The 19,119-nt window shown below is 47.2% G+C and overlaps 1 protein-coding gene across 2 annotated transcripts in view; it reads left to right on the forward strand.

The window, feature by feature from the left end:
- Positions 1 to 19,119, forward strand: part of ambra1b (autophagy/beclin-1 regulator 1b) — a 32,252-nt gene that overhangs the window by 4,079 nt on the left and 9,054 nt on the right. The window contains exons 3-17 of one of the 2 annotated variants that reach the window (XM_076267999.1): positions 231 to 289; positions 1,542 to 1,725; positions 2,301 to 2,473; positions 2,649 to 2,715; positions 3,938 to 5,424; positions 6,848 to 6,934; positions 7,122 to 7,298; positions 7,500 to 7,580; positions 7,932 to 8,050; positions 8,701 to 8,811; positions 9,164 to 9,352; positions 12,727 to 12,881; positions 15,765 to 15,904; positions 17,530 to 17,640; positions 17,823 to 18,058. In XM_076267999.1, coding sequence (XP_076124114.1) covers positions 231 to 289; positions 1,542 to 1,725; positions 2,301 to 2,473; positions 2,649 to 2,715; positions 3,938 to 5,424; positions 6,848 to 6,934; positions 7,122 to 7,298; positions 7,500 to 7,580; positions 7,932 to 8,050; positions 8,701 to 8,811; positions 9,164 to 9,352; positions 12,727 to 12,881; positions 15,765 to 15,904; positions 17,530 to 17,640; positions 17,823 to 18,058 — 3,376 coding nt within the window. The remainder of the gene's footprint in view (positions 1 to 230; positions 290 to 1,541; positions 1,726 to 2,300; positions 2,474 to 2,648; positions 2,716 to 3,937; positions 5,425 to 6,847; positions 6,935 to 7,121; positions 7,299 to 7,499; positions 7,581 to 7,931; positions 8,051 to 8,700; positions 8,812 to 9,163; positions 9,353 to 12,726; positions 12,882 to 15,764; positions 15,905 to 17,529; positions 17,641 to 17,822; positions 18,059 to 19,119) is intronic. The other variant, XM_076268005.1, reaches the window with a different exon arrangement.

The following is a 19,119-nucleotide window of genomic DNA, read 5'->3' on the forward strand; positions in this document are numbered from 1 at the left end:
GTGTGAGGTGTGTGCTTTATGACTGTGTGTGTCTGTGTGAAATGTGTGCTTGATGACTGTGTGTGAGGTGTGTGTGCTTTATGACTGTGTGTGTCTGTGTGAAATGTGTGCTTGATGACTGTGTGTGTGAGGTGTGTGCTTTATGACTGTGTGTGTGTGTGAGATGTGTGCTTGATGAGTGTGTGTGATGTGTGCTTTATTACTATTCCTGGCATTGTGTGTCTCCACAGAAGGTGGAGTTGCCGGACAGTCCTCGCTCAACATTCCTACTGGCCTTTAGTCCAGACAGGTAGGCATGATGGACACACACACACACACACACACACACACACACACACACACACAAAACAAGGAATCTGCTGGCCTCTCTGACTCTCACTGACTGACACTCTCTCACATACATGTACCTATCCACACACACACGTGATTAGTGGTATGCTGAGCGTAAAGCCAGAAGTGTGTTTAAATTTGACACAGTGGCGAACGATCCTGTTTTTTCTTTGAACTTTTACATATATACTTTTTTAATCGTAAAATTGTTGTTTGTTAAACTCTAAACAAAATGGCCAACACCAAGTCAATTGACACAAACCTTTGCTTGGTGAATATGGTGAACACACCTCTGTCTTTAGACTCAACATCCCTCTGATCCGGTTTGGTAGTTGTGGGGTCTTTCGACTGGTTTGGTAATTGGGGTTCGGTAGCTCACCCCCCATCCCCCTTTAGCCTTCACCAGTCATATTATCTGTGATATATGTCCTGTTGTTGTTATTATCAACATAATGGATTCACATACTGTCATATCCCGAATATAAGATGCATCCTGTAAATAAATCTTTATAAACCTAATTTGTGCGTTAACTGCAGTCTATTTTAGAATACTACAGTCTATTTTAGAATACTGCATTCTATTTTAGAATACTGCATTCTATTTTAGATTACTGAATTCTGTCACAAAATGACAACAATCCAAGTGATTCTCTGCATCAATTGATCTGAGCCTTTTTTGTGGACCCTGCTAGTCCAAGGTTTACAGTTTTCATCTAGTCTTCCAGTCTCAATGGAGTGGGCAATCATCCGGAAACTTCTAGTTTTTAGCGTTAGCATTTGAACCCTTCCTGGTTCACTAAGGATCTCTGGGAAAAATGAATGGGAAAATAAGGTGTGAGTGGAGGAAGCAGCAGTAGAAAACCCTGTATTTGGGAAAGGATGCTGTTTCTAGAGATAATACAGCTCTGGGAAAGAAAGACCACTGCACATTTTTCTGCCTACCGTTGCTGAGTGGCATTCGAATGAGTTGACGGTCATATTCAAATTTGCAGTGGTCTCTTAATTTTGAACATGACTGCCAGCTCATTTGAATTTCACTCAGCAAACATAGGATGACATCAGAAAAATGTTCAGTGGTCTCCTCATTTTTTTCCAGAGCTGTATACACCCACAGTAAACTGGTGGTCTCTCTGACTCTCTCTCACACACAAACACATACAGACACGCAAAAATAAAAACACATGCTGGTGTTTCATCCCTCTCCCTCACAGGAAACTGATGGCCTCCACTCACGTGAACCACAACATTTACATCACGGAGGTGCAGACTGGGAAGTGTCTGCATTCTTTGGTCGGCCATCGTAGGACGCCCTGGTGCGTGACCTTTCACCCCACCATCCCAGGCCTAGTGGCCTCTGGCTGCCTCGATGGAGAGGTCCGCATCTGGGACCTACATGTGAGTCAGCCTTGACATCCGCACGCATGCACCCACACACGCACATGCATTCACTTACACTCTGACTTACACATTGCCTTACACACACACACACACACACACACACACACACACACTCACACTCACACTCACTCACACTGGCTTACACACTCACTCACTTATACACTGGCTTACACACACTCACTCACACACTGGCTTACTTACACACACACTCACTTACACGCTGGCCTACAAACACACTCACTTACATGCTGGCCTTCACACACACTCACTTACACACTGGCCTACACACACACACTCACTTACACACTGACCTAAACACACATACTCACTTACACACTGACCTACACACACATTCACTTACAAACTCGCTTACACACACATTCACTTACAAACTCGCTTTCAACTGGCTTATAAACTCGCATTCAGACTTGTCACTCAAGCATGTCACCTACACACGCATTCAGGCTGCCGCTTACACACACACAGATTACACACATATTCAGAGAGAGCTGATCCGGTGATTGTTGCGCTGTGTGTGTGTGTGTGTGTGTGTGTGTGTGTGTGTGTGTCAGGGTGGGAGCGAGAGCTGGTTCACAGAGAACGATGTGGCCATCGCCTCCCTGGCGTTCCACCCCACCGCTCAGCTCCTGCTCATCGCCACCAACAACGAGATCCACTTCTGGGATTGGAGCCGGCCAGAGCCATTTGCTGTGGTCAAAACGGCCAGCGAGATGGAGAGAGTCAGGTAGGTGTGTGTGTGTGTGTGTGTGTGTGTGTGTCGTGTGTGTCCTGTGACTATGCACCAGTAGGGCACTGAGGACACTGGTGAATTAGTCACATTCACATTTTTCCAGCTGTTGTTTTAGCCTCTGTATTGCCTTTAAAATACAGAAATAATGTGATCTAACTGTTGTCTCTAGACTGGTGAGATTTGATCCTCTCGGCCACAACCTTTTGACTGCTATAGTGAACCCATCCAGTCAACAGGTGAGTGTGTGTGTGTGTCTGTGTGTCTGTGTCTGTCTATCTGTCTGTCTGTCTATCTGTCTCTGTGTGTGAAACTGAAGAAGGAAGGGTTGGATTTGATTACAATGCAGGCTACTTCCAAATACTGTTTCCATGCACCTTCCCTGGTTGTAACTATTTTCATGAGAACTTGAAGACATTTAAATGCCTAAATATTGCAGATGGGTAATTGATGTTTTGGACTCAAGCCCCAATGTTCATTTCCCATTTTAATCTGGCATTACTCATGTCTCTGAAATGCAGGACACTTACAGCACGCTTTTCGGCGCCTCACACTTTTTTCACGTCAGTTGTGAATCGTGCAGATCCGAAGAGTTTTTTTTTTTATAAACCATACAATAATAAAATTAGGCTATTCCGCCTGTCAATAACGAAGTTCGAACTAGACAGTAACCGACAATTTTTTTTTTAATGTAACCTAGGCCTAGTATGTTATGTGGGAATTGTAAGAAAACTAGTGAAAACAATTCCTTACTTTAACCACGCAATTGCGTGTGTCATTTATTAAAATGGTAGGAAAACTGAATCAAAGACGGCACCGTCCATCAACAAAAACAACACTTAAAAACTTAATTTTAAGTCCCAGACATTAAAGGGACAGCGATCACTCCAGACATAGGCCTACACCACGAGTGATGAACGTGAAATGCTTTGAGCAGCCAACTAAACACTGCATTTAGATGACAATAGAACCACTCTAATCTAGCTAATGGTAAATTAAGTATATAGCATTCACTTTTTAAGCATTCAATAGCCTAATGAAAACTTGTTTAGTCAGTTAAATTGTTCTCATAAAAGGAACAGCAGGTCTACAGAATATTCCAAATAGGCTAATTTCCTTTCACTTCTACTTCTACTGCAACATATGAGTTTAAACCATGTTAAATTTAAAAGCATCTAGCTAGTGACAGAAGGTTTTAGGGGAGGAAAAGAGAACAAACTGTGTTACCTACCTGATTCCACAATGTTCAGTATTTGGCCTATAATTAAGCCTATAAGTTAAGATAAGATAAGTTGTGTTTCTCTCTTTTTTCACCACACGTGTGTTTGCATCCCTGTAAATGACCAGTCTGCCCTTCCGTGTGTGCGTGAGTTTAATACGTGTGTGCGTGTGTTCTTGCGTGCCTACGTGTGATGGATATTTGTAGTAGGCTGTTGCTGAGCCGTCTGTCCCCCCTGTTAGAATGAAGAGGATTCGGAGGCGTCGATGGACGGCCTGGAGATGCCGTTGCCACGTCAGCGCTCTGTGCGCTCGCCCCCCGTGCGGCGCACGCCCATTCTGCACAACTTCCTGCACATGCTGTCGCCTCGCTCCCAAGTGCCCCTGCCCTCAGATATGCCCCGCAGGGGCTCCGAGGGGCGCGACCTGCCCTCTATGCCCCTGTTCCAGTACCCCTCCCGGGCGCCCCCCGGCGCCCCTGCCCCCACTCCAGGCTGCACGCGCCACCTAGACTCCGTCTGCTACTGCGGACGCTGCACCTCTGGCGCCCCCTACCTGTCGGTTACGGGCCAGAACCCTCAGACCCAGACTCAGCCCGCGACCCCCCAGCCCGTCCCCTTCAGCTTCACGCCGCGCTTCTCCATCGAGCCGCAGCCCTCGCCCGCCCCCGGGGCCCCCGAGAGGCCCTCGGCCTTCAGCAGCGTGCACAGCAGCGCAGAGGGGCCCTTCGTCGCGCACGCGGCCGCGGTGTCCGAGCCCTGGGGGCGGGAGGCGGAGGGCGTTTTCCCCCCGAGGACCAGCGCGTCGTCCTCGTCCCCGTCGCCGGTGCCGGGCCTGCGTCCGGCGGAGGCCTCGTCCTCGTCCAGCGCGCCCATCTACACGTCGGCCAGTGAGGGCCGCGGACCGCCGACGGCCTCGGGCGCGGAGGCGGCCGCCTCGCTCAGGCCCGGCCACGGCACCAGCAGCGGGCACCACCCCTTCTACGACGGTGGCGCGCGCAGCCAGAGCCCCGCCTCCATCCGCAACGTGCTGCAGTGCAACCTGAGCCGCTACTTCATGGAGTACGAGCGCATGCAGGACGGCGAGCGGCTGGCCCGGGGGGGCGGCCTGGCCGCGCCCGGCAACCGAGAGGCCATGCAGCAGCTGCTTAGCAACAATAACCATGGCGGCGAGGGCGCGGGCACCAGCGGCGAGGCGGAGAGACCCGGCCCGTCCCACTACCAGCCCCCCGGCCCCACCCCCACCCCCGCCCCCCACGCCCACGCCAGCCTGAACCGCTGCCGCTCCTGCCACAACCTGCTGACCTATAACCACGACACGCAGCGCTGGGAGCGCTCCGGCCCCTCGTCCTCGTCCACGCAGGACTCCGTGGCCTCCGCGTCCCCCGGCCCCTCCTCCTCCTCCTCGCCCGCCTGGCCGCTCTCGCTCTCGGCGCCGGGAGGCTCGCAGGATGCCCCTCCCCCTGAGGGGGCGGCGCCGCAGCCTGGCGAGCCGACCTTTGACCCCCAGCAGCCGGCGGAGGTGCGTCACGTGGTGCCGCGGGAGGCTCCGCTGGGCCTGCAGTGTCTGGTGTACAGCCAGGACCGCCGGCAACGCGAACGCGAGCGGGAACGTGCCCGACCCCCCCTGCCCCCCCCACTGCTGTCCCGCAGGCCTGTGGAGCCCGCTGCCCAGGACGCCTTAAACCAGGAAGTGCCTGTGGAGCCGCCCGACGAGGACTCTTTACGCAGGTGAGCCCCTCACAAACCTCACCTCAGGGAGCCAGTGCGGGGGGAGGGGGGAGTGTGTGAGTGCATGTGGGTGCCCACCTAGGTGCGTGTGTGTGTTTGCGTGTTTGCTCCTGCTGAACTGTGTGTCTGCGTATGTGTGAGTGCATGTGAGTGCCCACATAGGTGCATGTGTGTTGGTGCGTGTGTGTGTGTTTGTGTGTGTTTGCTGCTGCTGAACTGTGTGTCTGCGTATGTGTGAGTGGAGGTGGGTGCACACATACAAAACCAGTCAGAAGTTTGGACACACCTACTCACTAACATTAACTAACATTATAAGATGTTGTAAGAATAAGTGTATGTGCAGGATGAATATGGCTATGTATAAGTGTAATTACAGTATGTACAATTATGTACACACTATGTAATTACAGTATGTACAAATTATAGATAATTTATAGAACATTATGGGTGGGAATAATTATAGTATAAATAATAGAACACAGATAGGGTAGTGAATTGTCCGGGGGGCTGGGGAGTGTTTAAGTAGGCTATTTGGTAGCCTACTAGAGTTATTTCTCTGTGACAATTCTGTACGTTCATCTGCTTGGCTGTTTTATTTTGAATCTCCCCTGGTGGGGAAGACTATCAAATGGCTTTTAAAATTGGTCCACTCTGTAGTGCTATTGGAAGTCCAGTGAAGCCAAGCGTCTATGGGGTTTTTGATGTATCGTGTCGTCACAGCAATGTTTTAGGGGTGAAAAATCACGATAGATGACCGGCAAAGCCTTATTGCTGAACGAACTAGCCATGAAGTTGAACACGTTTTTAGCATGTTCTAGTTGGAAGGGTAGGCTAATGTAATACAGTATTATTTGATGCAATTTTTCGTAATATTTTAGAGGAGGCTGAGCTTCCCTCTGTAGTCTTAGAGCAATCGCCTCTGGTGTGTGTATGCTCCTGCTGAATTGTGTGTGTCTGCTGTGAGCAGTAATGTGTGTGTGTGTGTGTGTGTGTGTGTGTGTGTGTGTGTGTGTGTGTATGCTTCTGCTAAACTGTGTGTGTCTGCTGTGAGCAGTAATGTGTGTGTGTGTGTGTGTGTGCATGCTCCTGCTGAACTGTGTGTGTCTGCTGAGAGCAGTAATGTGTGTGTGTGTGTGTGTGTGTGTGCTGTGCTCCTGCTGAACTGTGTCGGTCAGCTGTGAGCAGTAATGTGTGTGTGTGTGTGTGTGTGTGTGCTCCTGCTGAACTGTGTGTGTCTGCTGTGAGCAGTAATGTGTGTGTGTGTGTGCTCCTGCTGAACTGTGTATGTCTGCTGTGAGCAGTAATGTGTGTGTGTGTGTGCTCCTGCTGAACTGTGTGTGTCTGCTGTGAGCAGTAATGTGTGTGTGTGTGTGTGTGTGTGTGTGTGTGCTCCTGCTGAACTGTGTGTGTCTGCTGTGAGCAGGCGGCTGCTGGAGTCCTCCATCATCTCTCTGTCCCGCTACGACATGACAGGATCTCGGGATCACCCCATCTACCCCGACCCTGCCAGGTAACCACACCCCCCACCCGTGTGTGTGTGAGTGTGTTTTTGACATTTTCACTTAGGGGTGTAAAATTGTTTATATTATATTATAATTGTTTGTGTGTGATTCAGGTGAATCTAAGTATTTGTGTGTGTGTGTGTGATCCAGCTGACTTTATATATTGATGTGTGTGTGTGTGTGTGTGTGATGCAGGTTGTCTCCGGCTGCCTACTACGCTCAGCGGATGATCCAGTACCTCTCTCGGCGGGACAGCATCCGCCAGCGCTCTCTGCAGAACCGCCTTCGCACGCTCTCGTCATCGTCGGACAGCCAGGTCCCCAGCCCTACCGCTGCCATGGAGACGGCCGACGTGGACTACGAGGAACTGGAGTGAGTTTTCAGCTCGGCTGCCATCCCCAGACCACATCAGATCAGCATGCCACACCCGGGCACAGCATTCTCTAACCACACCATCTGCTTTCGTGTGTGTGTGTGTGTGTGTGTGTGTGTGTGTGTGTGTGTGTGTGTGTGTGTGTGTGTGTGTGTGTGTGTGTGTGTGTGTGTGTGTGTGTGTGTGCCCCCGCGCTATAGGGACCCTGGGGACAGGACAAGGCACAGAATGCCTCGGAACACCCGAATGTCTGCGCCATCTCTCGGCCGCTTTGTTCCACGGTCAGTAAGAGCGTGTGTGTGTGTAGCCTGTGTTCAGATTGAGCGGGGTGTGTGTATGTAGCAGCCTGTGTTCAGATTGAGCGGGGCCTGTTTTTGTGTGTGTGTGGCCTGTATTCAAATTGAGCAGGTGCTGTTGGTGTGTGTGTGTGTGTGTGTGTGTGGCCTGTGTTCAAAATTGAGCAGGTGCTGTGTGTGTACCCTGTGTTCAGGTTGAGCAGGTGCTAGTGTGTGTGTGTAGCCTGTGTTCAGGTGCTGTTGTGTGTGTGTGTGTGTGTGTGTGTGTGTGTGTGTGTGTGTGTGTGTGTGTGTGTGTGTGTGTGTGTGTGTAACAGTGCGGTCTATGCCCTGTAGGAGATTTCTCTTCCCGGAGTACCTGCCTTACGGGATCTTCCACGAGCGCAGCCAGGGGGGCGTGGCCACACACTCCTCCATCAACCGCGTGCTGGCAGGTGGGGCTCGGGCAGGGTGGGGTAGGTGCAGTCAGCTCACACACACACACACACACACACACACAAACGTTCTCTCTCACTGGCAGGTGGGGATCGGGCAGGGTGGGGTAGATGGAGTCAGCACTGAAGAAGCTGTTTATTTGATTAAAATGATTTGATTTTGGATGTGTTGAATGGAAACTGCAACAACAAGGAATGCATATGGCAACAGATCGTTAGGGTTTAGTAGACTGGGAAGGCCAAAGAAAAAAGGTGAGTTTTGAGCCTGGCCTTAAAAGCAAAGATGGAGGGGGCATTTTTAATGACCAGGGACAATTTGTTCACAGCCGTGGCGCCACAACAGCAAAGGCTTGGTCACCTTTTTGTTAAAGCCGTGGCCAGGGCACGTGGAGGAGAGCTTTGTCTGCAGATCTGAGTGACCTTGGGTCTTGGTGGTGATGGATGAGGTCAGTAATGTAACTTGGGGCCTGCCCATTTACAGCCTTAAAAACAATCAATAGGACCTTGAACTGTACTCCGGAGCAGGAAGCCGATGCAGAGAAGCCAGGACTGGAGAAATGTGTTTGCCTCTTTGTGCCCATCCGCAGAGATGTCGCAGCTCACATCGTTACAATGTGAGGTGTAGGTGCTCAGTCAGGATTCCTCACCATAGCGACGCTTTGCTTTGGCAGGGGCATCCATCGGGGACGGACAGTCTGCTGTGGCCAGCAATATCGCCAGCACCACCTACCGGCTGCAGTGGTGGGACTTCACCAAGTTTGACCTACCTGAAATCAGCAATGGTAAAAACTCCAACACGTCCTAGCACCTAACCTGAACCCTAACTCGCCTCAACCCCAAACACCAGCAATACCACCTAACACCTAACCTGAACCCTAACCTGCCTCAGCCCCAAACACCAGCAACACCACCTAACCTGAACCCCTAACTAGCCTCAACCCCAAACACCAGCAACACCACCTAACCTGAACCCTAACTAGCCTCTATAAGACACATGGCACAGTTCAGCCTATACTCCAACACAGCCTGCTAACCCAAACCCTGAAACACATGGCTCAGTTCCTCCCAAGTAGTTTCAGACTGAACTGAAATATTGACAGCTGAATAATGATGAATGTGTGTGTGTGTGTGTAGGCTCGGTGAATGTGCTGGTTCCACAGTGTAAGATCTATAATGATGCGAGCTGTGACATCTCTGCGGACGGGCAGTTGCTGGCGGTCTTCATTCCCAGCAGCCAGCGGGACTTCCCCGACGAGGGCATCCTGGCCGTCTACTCGCTCGCCCCACACAACCTCGGGGAGCGCCTCTACACCAAGCGCTTTGGTGAGTCCCACACTGTTACTGATCTACACCAAGCGCTTCAGTGAGTCCCACACTGTTACTGATCTATACCAAGCGCTTCAGTGAGTCCCACACTGTTACTGATCTATACCAAGCGCTTCAGTGAGTCCCACACTGTTACTGATCTATACCAAGCGCTTCAGTGAGTCCCACACTGTTACTGATCTACACCAAGCGCTTCAGTGAGTTCCACACTTACTGATCTACACCAAGTGCTTCAGTGAGTCCCACAACTAATCTACACCAAGCGCTTCAGTGAGTTCCACACTGTTACTGATCTACACCAAGCGCTTCAGGGTCATTCCACGTCAACTCAGCCACCCATGTACATGACACCTCTCAGATTTTGCTGAAAAGCGGTGAAAATATGCCTTATGTTACCAAACTAAGGAATCTGAAGTTTCAGGTCAATATCTTAAACGGTTTGCCCGTGGCGTCCATTTGAAATTTGGGTGCCACGGCCCTAATTGACACATTGGAATTTCACATTTCATCCTTTGCCATTTTTGGAAGCCCATAATGTCTGTTCTAATAGTGGTAGAGGGCTGGAAACTGGTGTGGTAGGTCATTGTAGCCTGTTCTACACAATTCTGGAGGCAGAATCAACATTCCTTACTGTTTGGAGGAGAGGTGGGTCACCAAAGTCCTAAAAAATGTTGACGGCATGTGTGATTTTTCACTTTTTGGGGGGCCGTAGCACCACGATTAATGATCATATTTATTCTAAACAGGATTATTTGTCATATTTGGGAACTTTGCTCTTGCCAAAATTAATTTGAGGGTTATGGTACCACTGATGGGGGTTTTATGGGGGTCCAAAAACCCTCTCCGGCAAAGGTGACTTTTTTGGAACCCCATATTTGGACCCCCAAATGACCATGTGGGCACTTGATGATCCTAATGGGATTTATACCAGATAAAGATACATATTTGTTCTTTCTTTTAATGAAATAACATTTTTGACTATGAAGCTCCATAATATGAATTTTATTCTTCATAATGCACCATTTTGGACATTGTTTCCAGAAGTCTGGAATGTAAATCAGGGAGAATTTAGTGATGATAAAGCATGAAAATAGTGGAAATAACTTAGTATTATGCTCAGTGATGGCAAACAATTAAATACTGAGATTCTGTCACAGATTAACCCCTTATCCCCCATGAAAGAGACCCGCCATCAAACTTTCAAACTAAATAACAAGAATGTTACATAGTGTAAGACCACAACAAATAAAAGAGTTTTCCCTTGCCCCTGTCACTCTCCAAATAAAATTAAATTGAAAATTAAATAGTGTCTATAGTATTATCCAAGAAATTGTGGAAGCAGTGGCATCATTTTGTCATGGTAATTTTGGTCAAGTTTGTATTGGCGAACACTGCGTCCATAGATGTCTGGCACACTGACACAACAAATTATATGTTGGAATGACACCCAACAGGGGATCTGTCTTTGGTCCGATGGCCATTTGAGGATGTTGTTGACACACTTCATGAATTTCACAAAAACATCACCATGTTCATCTGAACGTTCAACAATGTTTCCAATGAACCAGTTATCATCATAGATACAGGCAATGTATTTTCCTAGCTGGAAAATTGAGTTTTGTGGCTGATCTGACGGAGTGTTCTGCCGGGTGTTCTGTATCCAAGTGTTCTGAATCCGATTGTTGTCCTGCATCGACATCTGTGAATATTGTGATATTAATTTCATCCGTATCTTATTTTTGGAAATTGGTTTAAAGCAATGATGTGATCGTGTTCCACTGATCGTTTTGGCCGAGCCGTAACGTCTCTCCAATTCCTATATTTCCTCATGTTTTTTAATATCTTCTGCACTAACAAAAAAGAATGTCAGATCAGCCACAAAACTCAATTTTCCAGCCAGGAAAATACATTGCCTGTATCTATGATTGGTTCATTGGAAACATTGTTGAACGTTCAGATGAACATGGTGACATTTTTGTGAAATTCATGAAGTGTGTCAACAACATCCTCACATGGCCATCGGACCAAAGACAGATCCCCTGTTGGGTGCCATTCCAACATATCATTTGTTGTGTCAGTGTGCCAGACATCTATGGACGCAGTGCTCGCCAATACGAACTTGACCAAAATGACCATGACAAAATGATGCCACTGCTTCCACAATTTCTTGGATAATACTTAAAGACACTATTCCATTTCATTTTCAATTTAATTTTATTTGGAGTGACAGGGGCAAGGAAAAACTCACTTTTATTTGTAGTGTTCTTACACTATGTAACATTCTTGTTATTTAGTTTGAAAGTTTGATGGCGGGTCTCTTTCATGGGGGATAAGGGGTTAATCTGTGACAGTCTCAGTATTTAATTGTTTGTTATTTCCACTATTTTCATGCTTTATCATCACTAAATTCTCCCTGATCTACATTCCAGACTTCTGGAAACAATGTCCAAAATGGTGCATTATGAAGAATAAAATTCATATTATGGAGCTTCATAGTCAACATTTTTATTTCATTAAAAGAAAGAACGAATGTGTATCTTTATCTGGTATAAATCCCTTTAGGATCATCAAGTGCCCACATGGTCATTTGGGGGTCCAAATATGGGGTTCCAAAAAAGTCACATTTGCCGGAGAGGGTTTTTGGACCCCCATAAAACCCCCACCAGTGGTACCATAACCCTCAAATTAATTTTGGAAAGAGCAAAGTTCCCAAACATAACAAATAATCCTGTTTAGAATAAATATGATCATAAATCGTGGTGCTACGGCCACCCAAAAAGTGAAAAATCACACATGCCGTCAACATTTTTTAGGACTTTGGTTACCCACCTCTCACCTAAACAGTAAGGAATGTTGATTCTGCCTCCAGAATTGTGTAGTACAGGCTACAATGAACTACCACACCAGTTTCCAGGCTTCTACCACTATTAGAACAGACGTTATGGGCTTCCAAAAATGGCAAAGGATGAAATGTGAAATTCCAATGTGTCGATTAGGGCCGTGGCACCCGAATTTCAAATGGACGGCACAGGCAAACCGTTTGAGATATTGACCTGAAACTTCAGATTCCTCAGTTTGGTAACATAAGGCATATTTTCACCGCTTTTCAGCCAAATCTGAGAGGTACCATGTACATGATACCCCGATTTTGGCTGTTTTCACTTGGAATGACCCTTCAGTGAGTCACACTGTTACTGATCTACACCAAGCGCTTCAGTGAGTCCCACACTGTTACTGATCTACACCAAGCGCTTCAGTGAGTTCCACTGTTGCTACTGTAGTGGTTAGAGTTAGCTGAGGCAGCCTGCCGCTCTGTAACTCCATCCTCTCTCTGCAGGTCTCTCTGTAACTCCATGTTTTCTGCTCCCCAGGTCCCAACGCCATCTCCGTCAGCCTGTCTCCCATGGGCTGCTACGTCATGGTGGGCCTGGCCTCCCGCAGGATCCTGCTGCACCCAGCCACTGACCACATGGTGGCGCAAGTGTTCCGCCTACAGCAGCCTCACGGAGGGGAGGCCTCCATCAGGGTGAGTGAGCAGCACTGTCAGAATACAGAACACCACAGCAATGCGCTTAATATACTCGCCATTCCTGACCTGTCGTGCGACAATGTGACGTCACAGGAATGCCGTAACTATTTATAGTCGCTAGTCGACACTAGTTGCCGAATACTGCAACCAGTCAACACTAGTTGCAGTATTCTCCTGAACAGATGTGTCGCTGTTGTGAAAAGGCTTTCGCTACCTACTTTACACCATAGAAGAAGAAATGTAAACCGTTTTCTGACACCATTCTGACAGCATTGGCGTCAATGCCAGTAGTAAACTAGCCTCTGTGATGATACTAAAGACTTCGGTTGCTGCTCTTCACAACTAGGAGACATTACCATAGTTTCCAAGGTGTGTGCAGCTAACTGGCTGGCGCTGAGAGATGAGTTTGTGTAATTTCCTAAAGTGGAAAGGTTTTTTTTTTTCAGGTCTTAGCAGATATCCCTTGGTTGTAAATAAATCTCTTTGTTGGATCTTTTGCTGGATTATTATGGCCCTGAGTCCTAATGCTTTCCACTTAATTCCCTGTGTTGCAACTCTCGCTGGTAACTTCATTAACTTAACTATTAAAAATTCATGACTGTTGAAGTTCGTTGAATTTGAACGTGGAGATGTAATCAAGCATACAGAGCAGAGGGACAGTGAGCAGCAGCAGCTGGTGGAGAGTGTAGCCTAGTTGAGGCTTCATAATGGCAATAACTCGGTGATGGAGGAGCAGGTGTGTGGGACATGCCATGCTGACAATGATGATTATGATGACTTGTTAACTGCGATAATATAATGGTATGGTAATAATAACATAAAGCCATCACCCACTGCTGTGATCACAATAACAAATAACGCAACATGAGTTTTCCAAATGAATGACTTGCAAATCCGGGCAGCAAAAGAGTGTCAAATCGATGTTAATTGTTGGTCAGATTTATCAGTTTCCGTTAAATGCCCAAAATTCAACATCGATGGCATGAGTGGTTGGTCTCAAAGTAGAGCGTCGAAAGGGTTCTATCTCGAAAGGGTTCCCTTACTAAAGATGGGTTAAAAGACTGTAGACTGATGGAAATGTAGGCTACAAAACGTCAAGTCATATTCATGCACAAGGCAACTAACCTATAACCATACAATAGGGTACTGAAAGACATGAAAGGGAATGAGTTCATGTAGCTCTACTGTTATTAAATATTTCCAGGAACAAGCATTAAAATTGCCCTGTTTATTTTGTGTTTCAGTTGTCCTATAGTGTTAACTAACTGGTATAAAGTACAATAAGGTCTACCACAATCTAGTTAATTTAGCTCTTTACACATACAGTCATTTTTGGTACAATCAATTGCATTGTAAACTTAGTTTAAATGTATTGAATAATTTGAAATGATACTTCTAGCAGAAACTCTTCTTTCATAATTGCTTGCATACTTAAATATGGACATGATGTGCTCCATGGCTGCCTCTGATCAGTCAGTGTGATAGCCAGTGAGGCCTACATTTGTCCACTGTCAGTGCTCCACGACTAGCCTGACGAGCCAGACCCACATTAAAATGTAGGGTCTGGGCACTCACCGTTGGCAGTGTTCAGTCCGAGGGGCGGGATAATCGGTTGTCTTTCAAATTCCCTCTGCACGCAATAGGACAGCGCTACAACTCATGAGTCCCATGCGTTTTCCCACCAGCGGAGCTAGTTGGCTTGTTCAAACTTTTGCCAACTTAAAAAAAGCTTAACTCGTGTCATGCTGTTCACCAACAGCAACATCCATCTTCTTTGTTTTCAAGTAGCAAGGAATTCAAGCCAAACAGTTGCAACAAGCCAAACAGTTGCAACTCTGCCATCAATCATTATGTTAAGCCCGCCTAACATCTCTATGCACGATGTGATTGGCCCTATCGAAGTTTATTTTTTCCAGCTCACAAGCCAACAGAGAGTTGCTAGACTAGCCCGGGCAGCAAATTACATTTGCTGCCGCTAGATTGTGTCTAGATTTCTAGGCTAAACCACGACACTTAGTTGAAAAGATATGTTTCCGACCGATTTGAGGGCTGCTTGGGCCAAATATGCCAGGGCCGATTTTTGTCCTTGTACCCAACCCCAACCACCAGCAACACCACCCAACCCCAACCACTTACAGCACAGCAACACCATCCAGCCCTAACCCCATGGCTCTGCTGCCAGGTTTTGATCTGCCAGAGTGGCAGTGTGCCGACCAGCCAGTTTGTGCCTCACGCCTCAGTAACTGATTTCAGTTTCAGAGATATTTGATGGCGTAGCGACGGCTCACAGCAACAGCAGCCAAGCTGATCTGATTCAGAACGCTCTGCTGCTCTGTCGCCATGCTGATTACACACACACACACACACACACACACACACACACACACACACACACACACACACACACACACACACACACACACACACACACACACACACAAATTCAAACTCATTGTTGAAAAGGAAAGACCTTATTAGTGGCCTGTTATAGTCCGTCTGGCAGGCACCTGCTCCAGCCATGGGCGGGGATGAGGGGGCAGACAATGGCATCTCATTTAGAAGGAGCCAAATGACCCCGCTGCCCCCCGCGTCCATCACGGGCATCCGGACACGGACCACTGCTGTGGGCAGGGTCAGTCTACACCGGACCCTCCTCTCCCCCCAACAGCTAGCCCACAGGCATCTCCTCTCTCTCTGTGATCTTGTTTGTCAGTTTTTAATGTGTTAAAGGGAGCTTGCTACATGTAGAACCTTACAAGTGTCCCTTTTGAGCAGGCCGGCCCAATGAGGTGTGATCTGTGTGTTGTGTTGTGTTACGAGGAGTTTAATGTGGTCTATCCCATGTTGAGATGTGTTGTGTTGTGTTGCCTTGTGTTGCAGATGGCGTTTAACGTGGTCTATCCCATGGGGCCCGACCAGAGGCGGCACGTCAGCATCAATTCAGCTCGATGGCTTCCAGAGCCAGGAATGGGCCTCGCCTACGGGACCAACAAGGGAGATCTGGTCATCTGCCGACCTGTGTGAGTCTCTCTCTCTCTCTCTCTCTCTCTCTCTCTCTCTCTCTCTCTCTCTCTCTCTCTCTCTCTCTCTCTCTCTCTCTCTCTCTCTCTCTCTCTCTCTCTTCTCTCTCTCTTCTCTCTCTCTCTCTCTCTCACACACACACATATACACACACATGCTCTCTCACACATAGTCATGTGTTCGTAGCTGGTAGTGTTAGTAATCCAGTGGTACGGTAGTGATGGTAACTGGTGTCCAGTAGGGCTGAAACGATTACTTGAATATTTCAATTACAAAAAATGATAAAATTCTCTGGAAAAAATGGAAAATTCTCTGCCTCAGAGCTTCTCTTAATTCCTATCACATGCGTTATGTGGCCTGCTCAGCTCAGGGATTATTGTTTCACACGGACTGTTATTACTGACGCACACACCACTTTCAGAATTAAGTTGGTACGATGACAGAGAGCAAAGAAACTGTCCGTAAAAGGAAGAGAATGTCCAAAGTTTTGGGATCATTTCAAACTTAGAAAAGAAGACAAGGTGCAATGTGTCCACTGCAAAGCAGAACTGGCGTACCACAACAGCACGTGACAATGATTCAACATCTGAGCCGAAAGTATCCAATATTGGCCACCTCTACAAAACGAAGATGAAAGTTAATGTTTTTACAATAAAGAAGGCTACATCAATACAAAATGTGGAGTGAAACTGGACAGGCCATAATGACCTCTCACTAGTTCTACTTATTGTTAAATTGCAATGTGAGTGGCAGCCAGCGTGGGAGGATACGTAGACAGGATAATTTAAAAGACCACTGCAACTCACTGATTTTTGAGATAAGGGACAAAACCACTCTCTAAGTCTTCAACACTTTTTAAAATCCTACTTAATTCAAAGTCGCTATGTGTATAGGTACATTTGCTACAAAAACATTAAGGGGAACAGGTTTTATATTAAAACACTTTTTATAAAATTGGACATTTATTCACCTATATAAATAAATGGTCACCAAGCAAGGTGCTCTAAGCGATGCTGGGTAACGTCACTTCTGTTGACTTTTAAACAAAACAGAGCTAGCTCGCTACTTCCTCCCCCTCCCTCCCGTGCAATTGAACCTCTCCTAAACGCGCATCTCTTCTGTGATTTGCTGGAACAGTTTGTTATGTTTGTTATGTTTTTTTTACAGTGTATTCAGGACACAGACAGCTAGCGGTTGGTTAGGTGATGTTTGCAGTAAGTGACAAAATGTTTTAGCCTAAAAAACGCGTGGCATCGTTTAGAGCACCTTTAATCATTTAATTTGGTCAACTCTTGTCAGACACAACAAAATGTATTTTATGTTAACTTGATCAATTCACTTGAACCCGGAGTCTATCCAGCAGGCGTAAGGCACAGGGCTTTAATAAGGAGTCATCACACATACTGTACATAATGAGTGAGGGGTCACTAATTATTAATAAGGGTAAATAAAGATGGAAGAGAACCAACAATGCAGAATAGTACTTCAAAATACTATCGAAGATAGTATGACTTTTATAAGTGTATTGTGACAAGCACCCATGTAGTTTAGTGAATTTATATTATTGTGTGTGTGTGTGTGTGTGTGTGTGTGTGTGTGTGTGTGTGTGTACGTACCATTACAGGGACTACCGCAGTGATGGAGAGGGTCCAACAGAGCAGGTTTCAGAGTCTTCTGCCTTTTCCCTCAACAACAGCCCCGGCACTAGCAGAGGCAGAGCTGCCGACAGGCCAGGGTGAGTCCAGCCCCTCGTAGTCATGAAGTGGGCCGGTTTGGTTGTTTATGGGACAGGTCGAACAGATCATGTTTATTGTTTGTTTGTGGGACAGGTTGAGCAGATCATGTTTATAGTTTGTTTGTCAGACAGGTTGAGCAGATAAAGTTAATTGTTTTTTTGTTTGTTTGTTTGTGGGGCAGGTCCAGCAGGGCCATACTGCGGCTGGACAGGGACATGGGTCTAATGGACGCCATTGGCCTGCAGCCTCGTCACCCAGCAACCACCGCGACCTCTGTTAACTCTCAGGGCACGCAAACGCCGACACCCTCGCTGCAGAATGCCCAGACCCAGACGGACCGCGACCCCCAGCAGCCAGGAACCTCCCAGGCCAGCCACAGCCAAGCAGTCCAGGCCAGCCACAGCCAAGCAGTTCAGGGTGAGTCCACCTAATCATTGTCCATTCTAGTAAACATCAGAACCTCTTAGAACCTCTCTATAGTATAGCCAGTGAGTATAGTGTGGAGTTGGTGATTATAAAGGAGTTGATGAGTATTGTATAGCTACTGAGTATAGTGTGGAGTTGGTGATTATAGAGGAGTTGATGAGTATTGTATAGCTAGTGAGTATACTGTGGAGTTGGTGATTATAGAGGAGTTGATGAGTATTGTACAGCTAGTGAGTATAGAGGAGAGGTGGAGTATAGAGTGGAGTTGATGAGTACAGTATAGCTAGTGAGTATAGTGTGGAGTTGATGAGTATAGTATAGCTAGTTAGTATAGTGTGGAGTTGATGAGTATAGTATAGCTAGTGAGTATAGTGTGGAGTTGATGAGTATAGTATAGCTAGTGAGTATAGTGGAGTTGAGGAGCATAGTGGTGGAGTTGATGAGTGAGTGTTGAAACATTTGTACTTATTAAATTGCACTGAGAGCAAAGAAGACAATGGCCCTCATTTATCAACCGAGCGTAGAAACGATGGTTATGTATGTAACCGCGGTTCTATGAATTTCTGATGGGTGCTTTCAGCACCTGGATTTCCATCACATGCACGTGCAGGTCGAGTGTTTATATCAACAAAGTCACTCGTGACAGGGGTGACTCATGACCCCGCCCCGGTACTTAAGGTGCGCTCTCCCCGGAAGTGACCTCTTGGCAATCTTCTCGTCCGCCTTCCAAGTGACTGCCAAGCTCTGGCAGTCATCCGAAATTCATAGAACCAAGGTTACATACGTAACCATCGTTCTATTTCATTTCTACTTTCAGCACCTGGATGACAAATACCAACAGGGTCACGAGGAAGATCTACATACCTTTTTAATGGCTTGAGAGGGCGGCTGTGGCTACGAGGTTCGTGGCCACATTGACCCTATAAAACCTTGCAAATGTGCAAGTCGATGCCCATGGGGCCGCCATGCATTTATCGGAAAGTGGGACTCCGCGTAGTGGTGCCCATGACGCAGCTACACTCCGAGTTGCGTGACCACGAACGTGGAAGCGG

This window comes from Alosa pseudoharengus, unplaced genomic scaffold, assembly GCF_046254945.1.
Source record: "Alosa pseudoharengus isolate Yale_2024_CS ecotype anadromous, Long Island Sound unplaced genomic scaffold, YU_APseudo_1.1 YU_APseudo_1.1_scf_10, whole genome shotgun sequence".
In the NCBI taxonomy this organism is placed as follows: Eukaryota; Metazoa; Chordata; class Actinopteri; order Clupeiformes; family Clupeidae; genus Alosa; species Alosa pseudoharengus.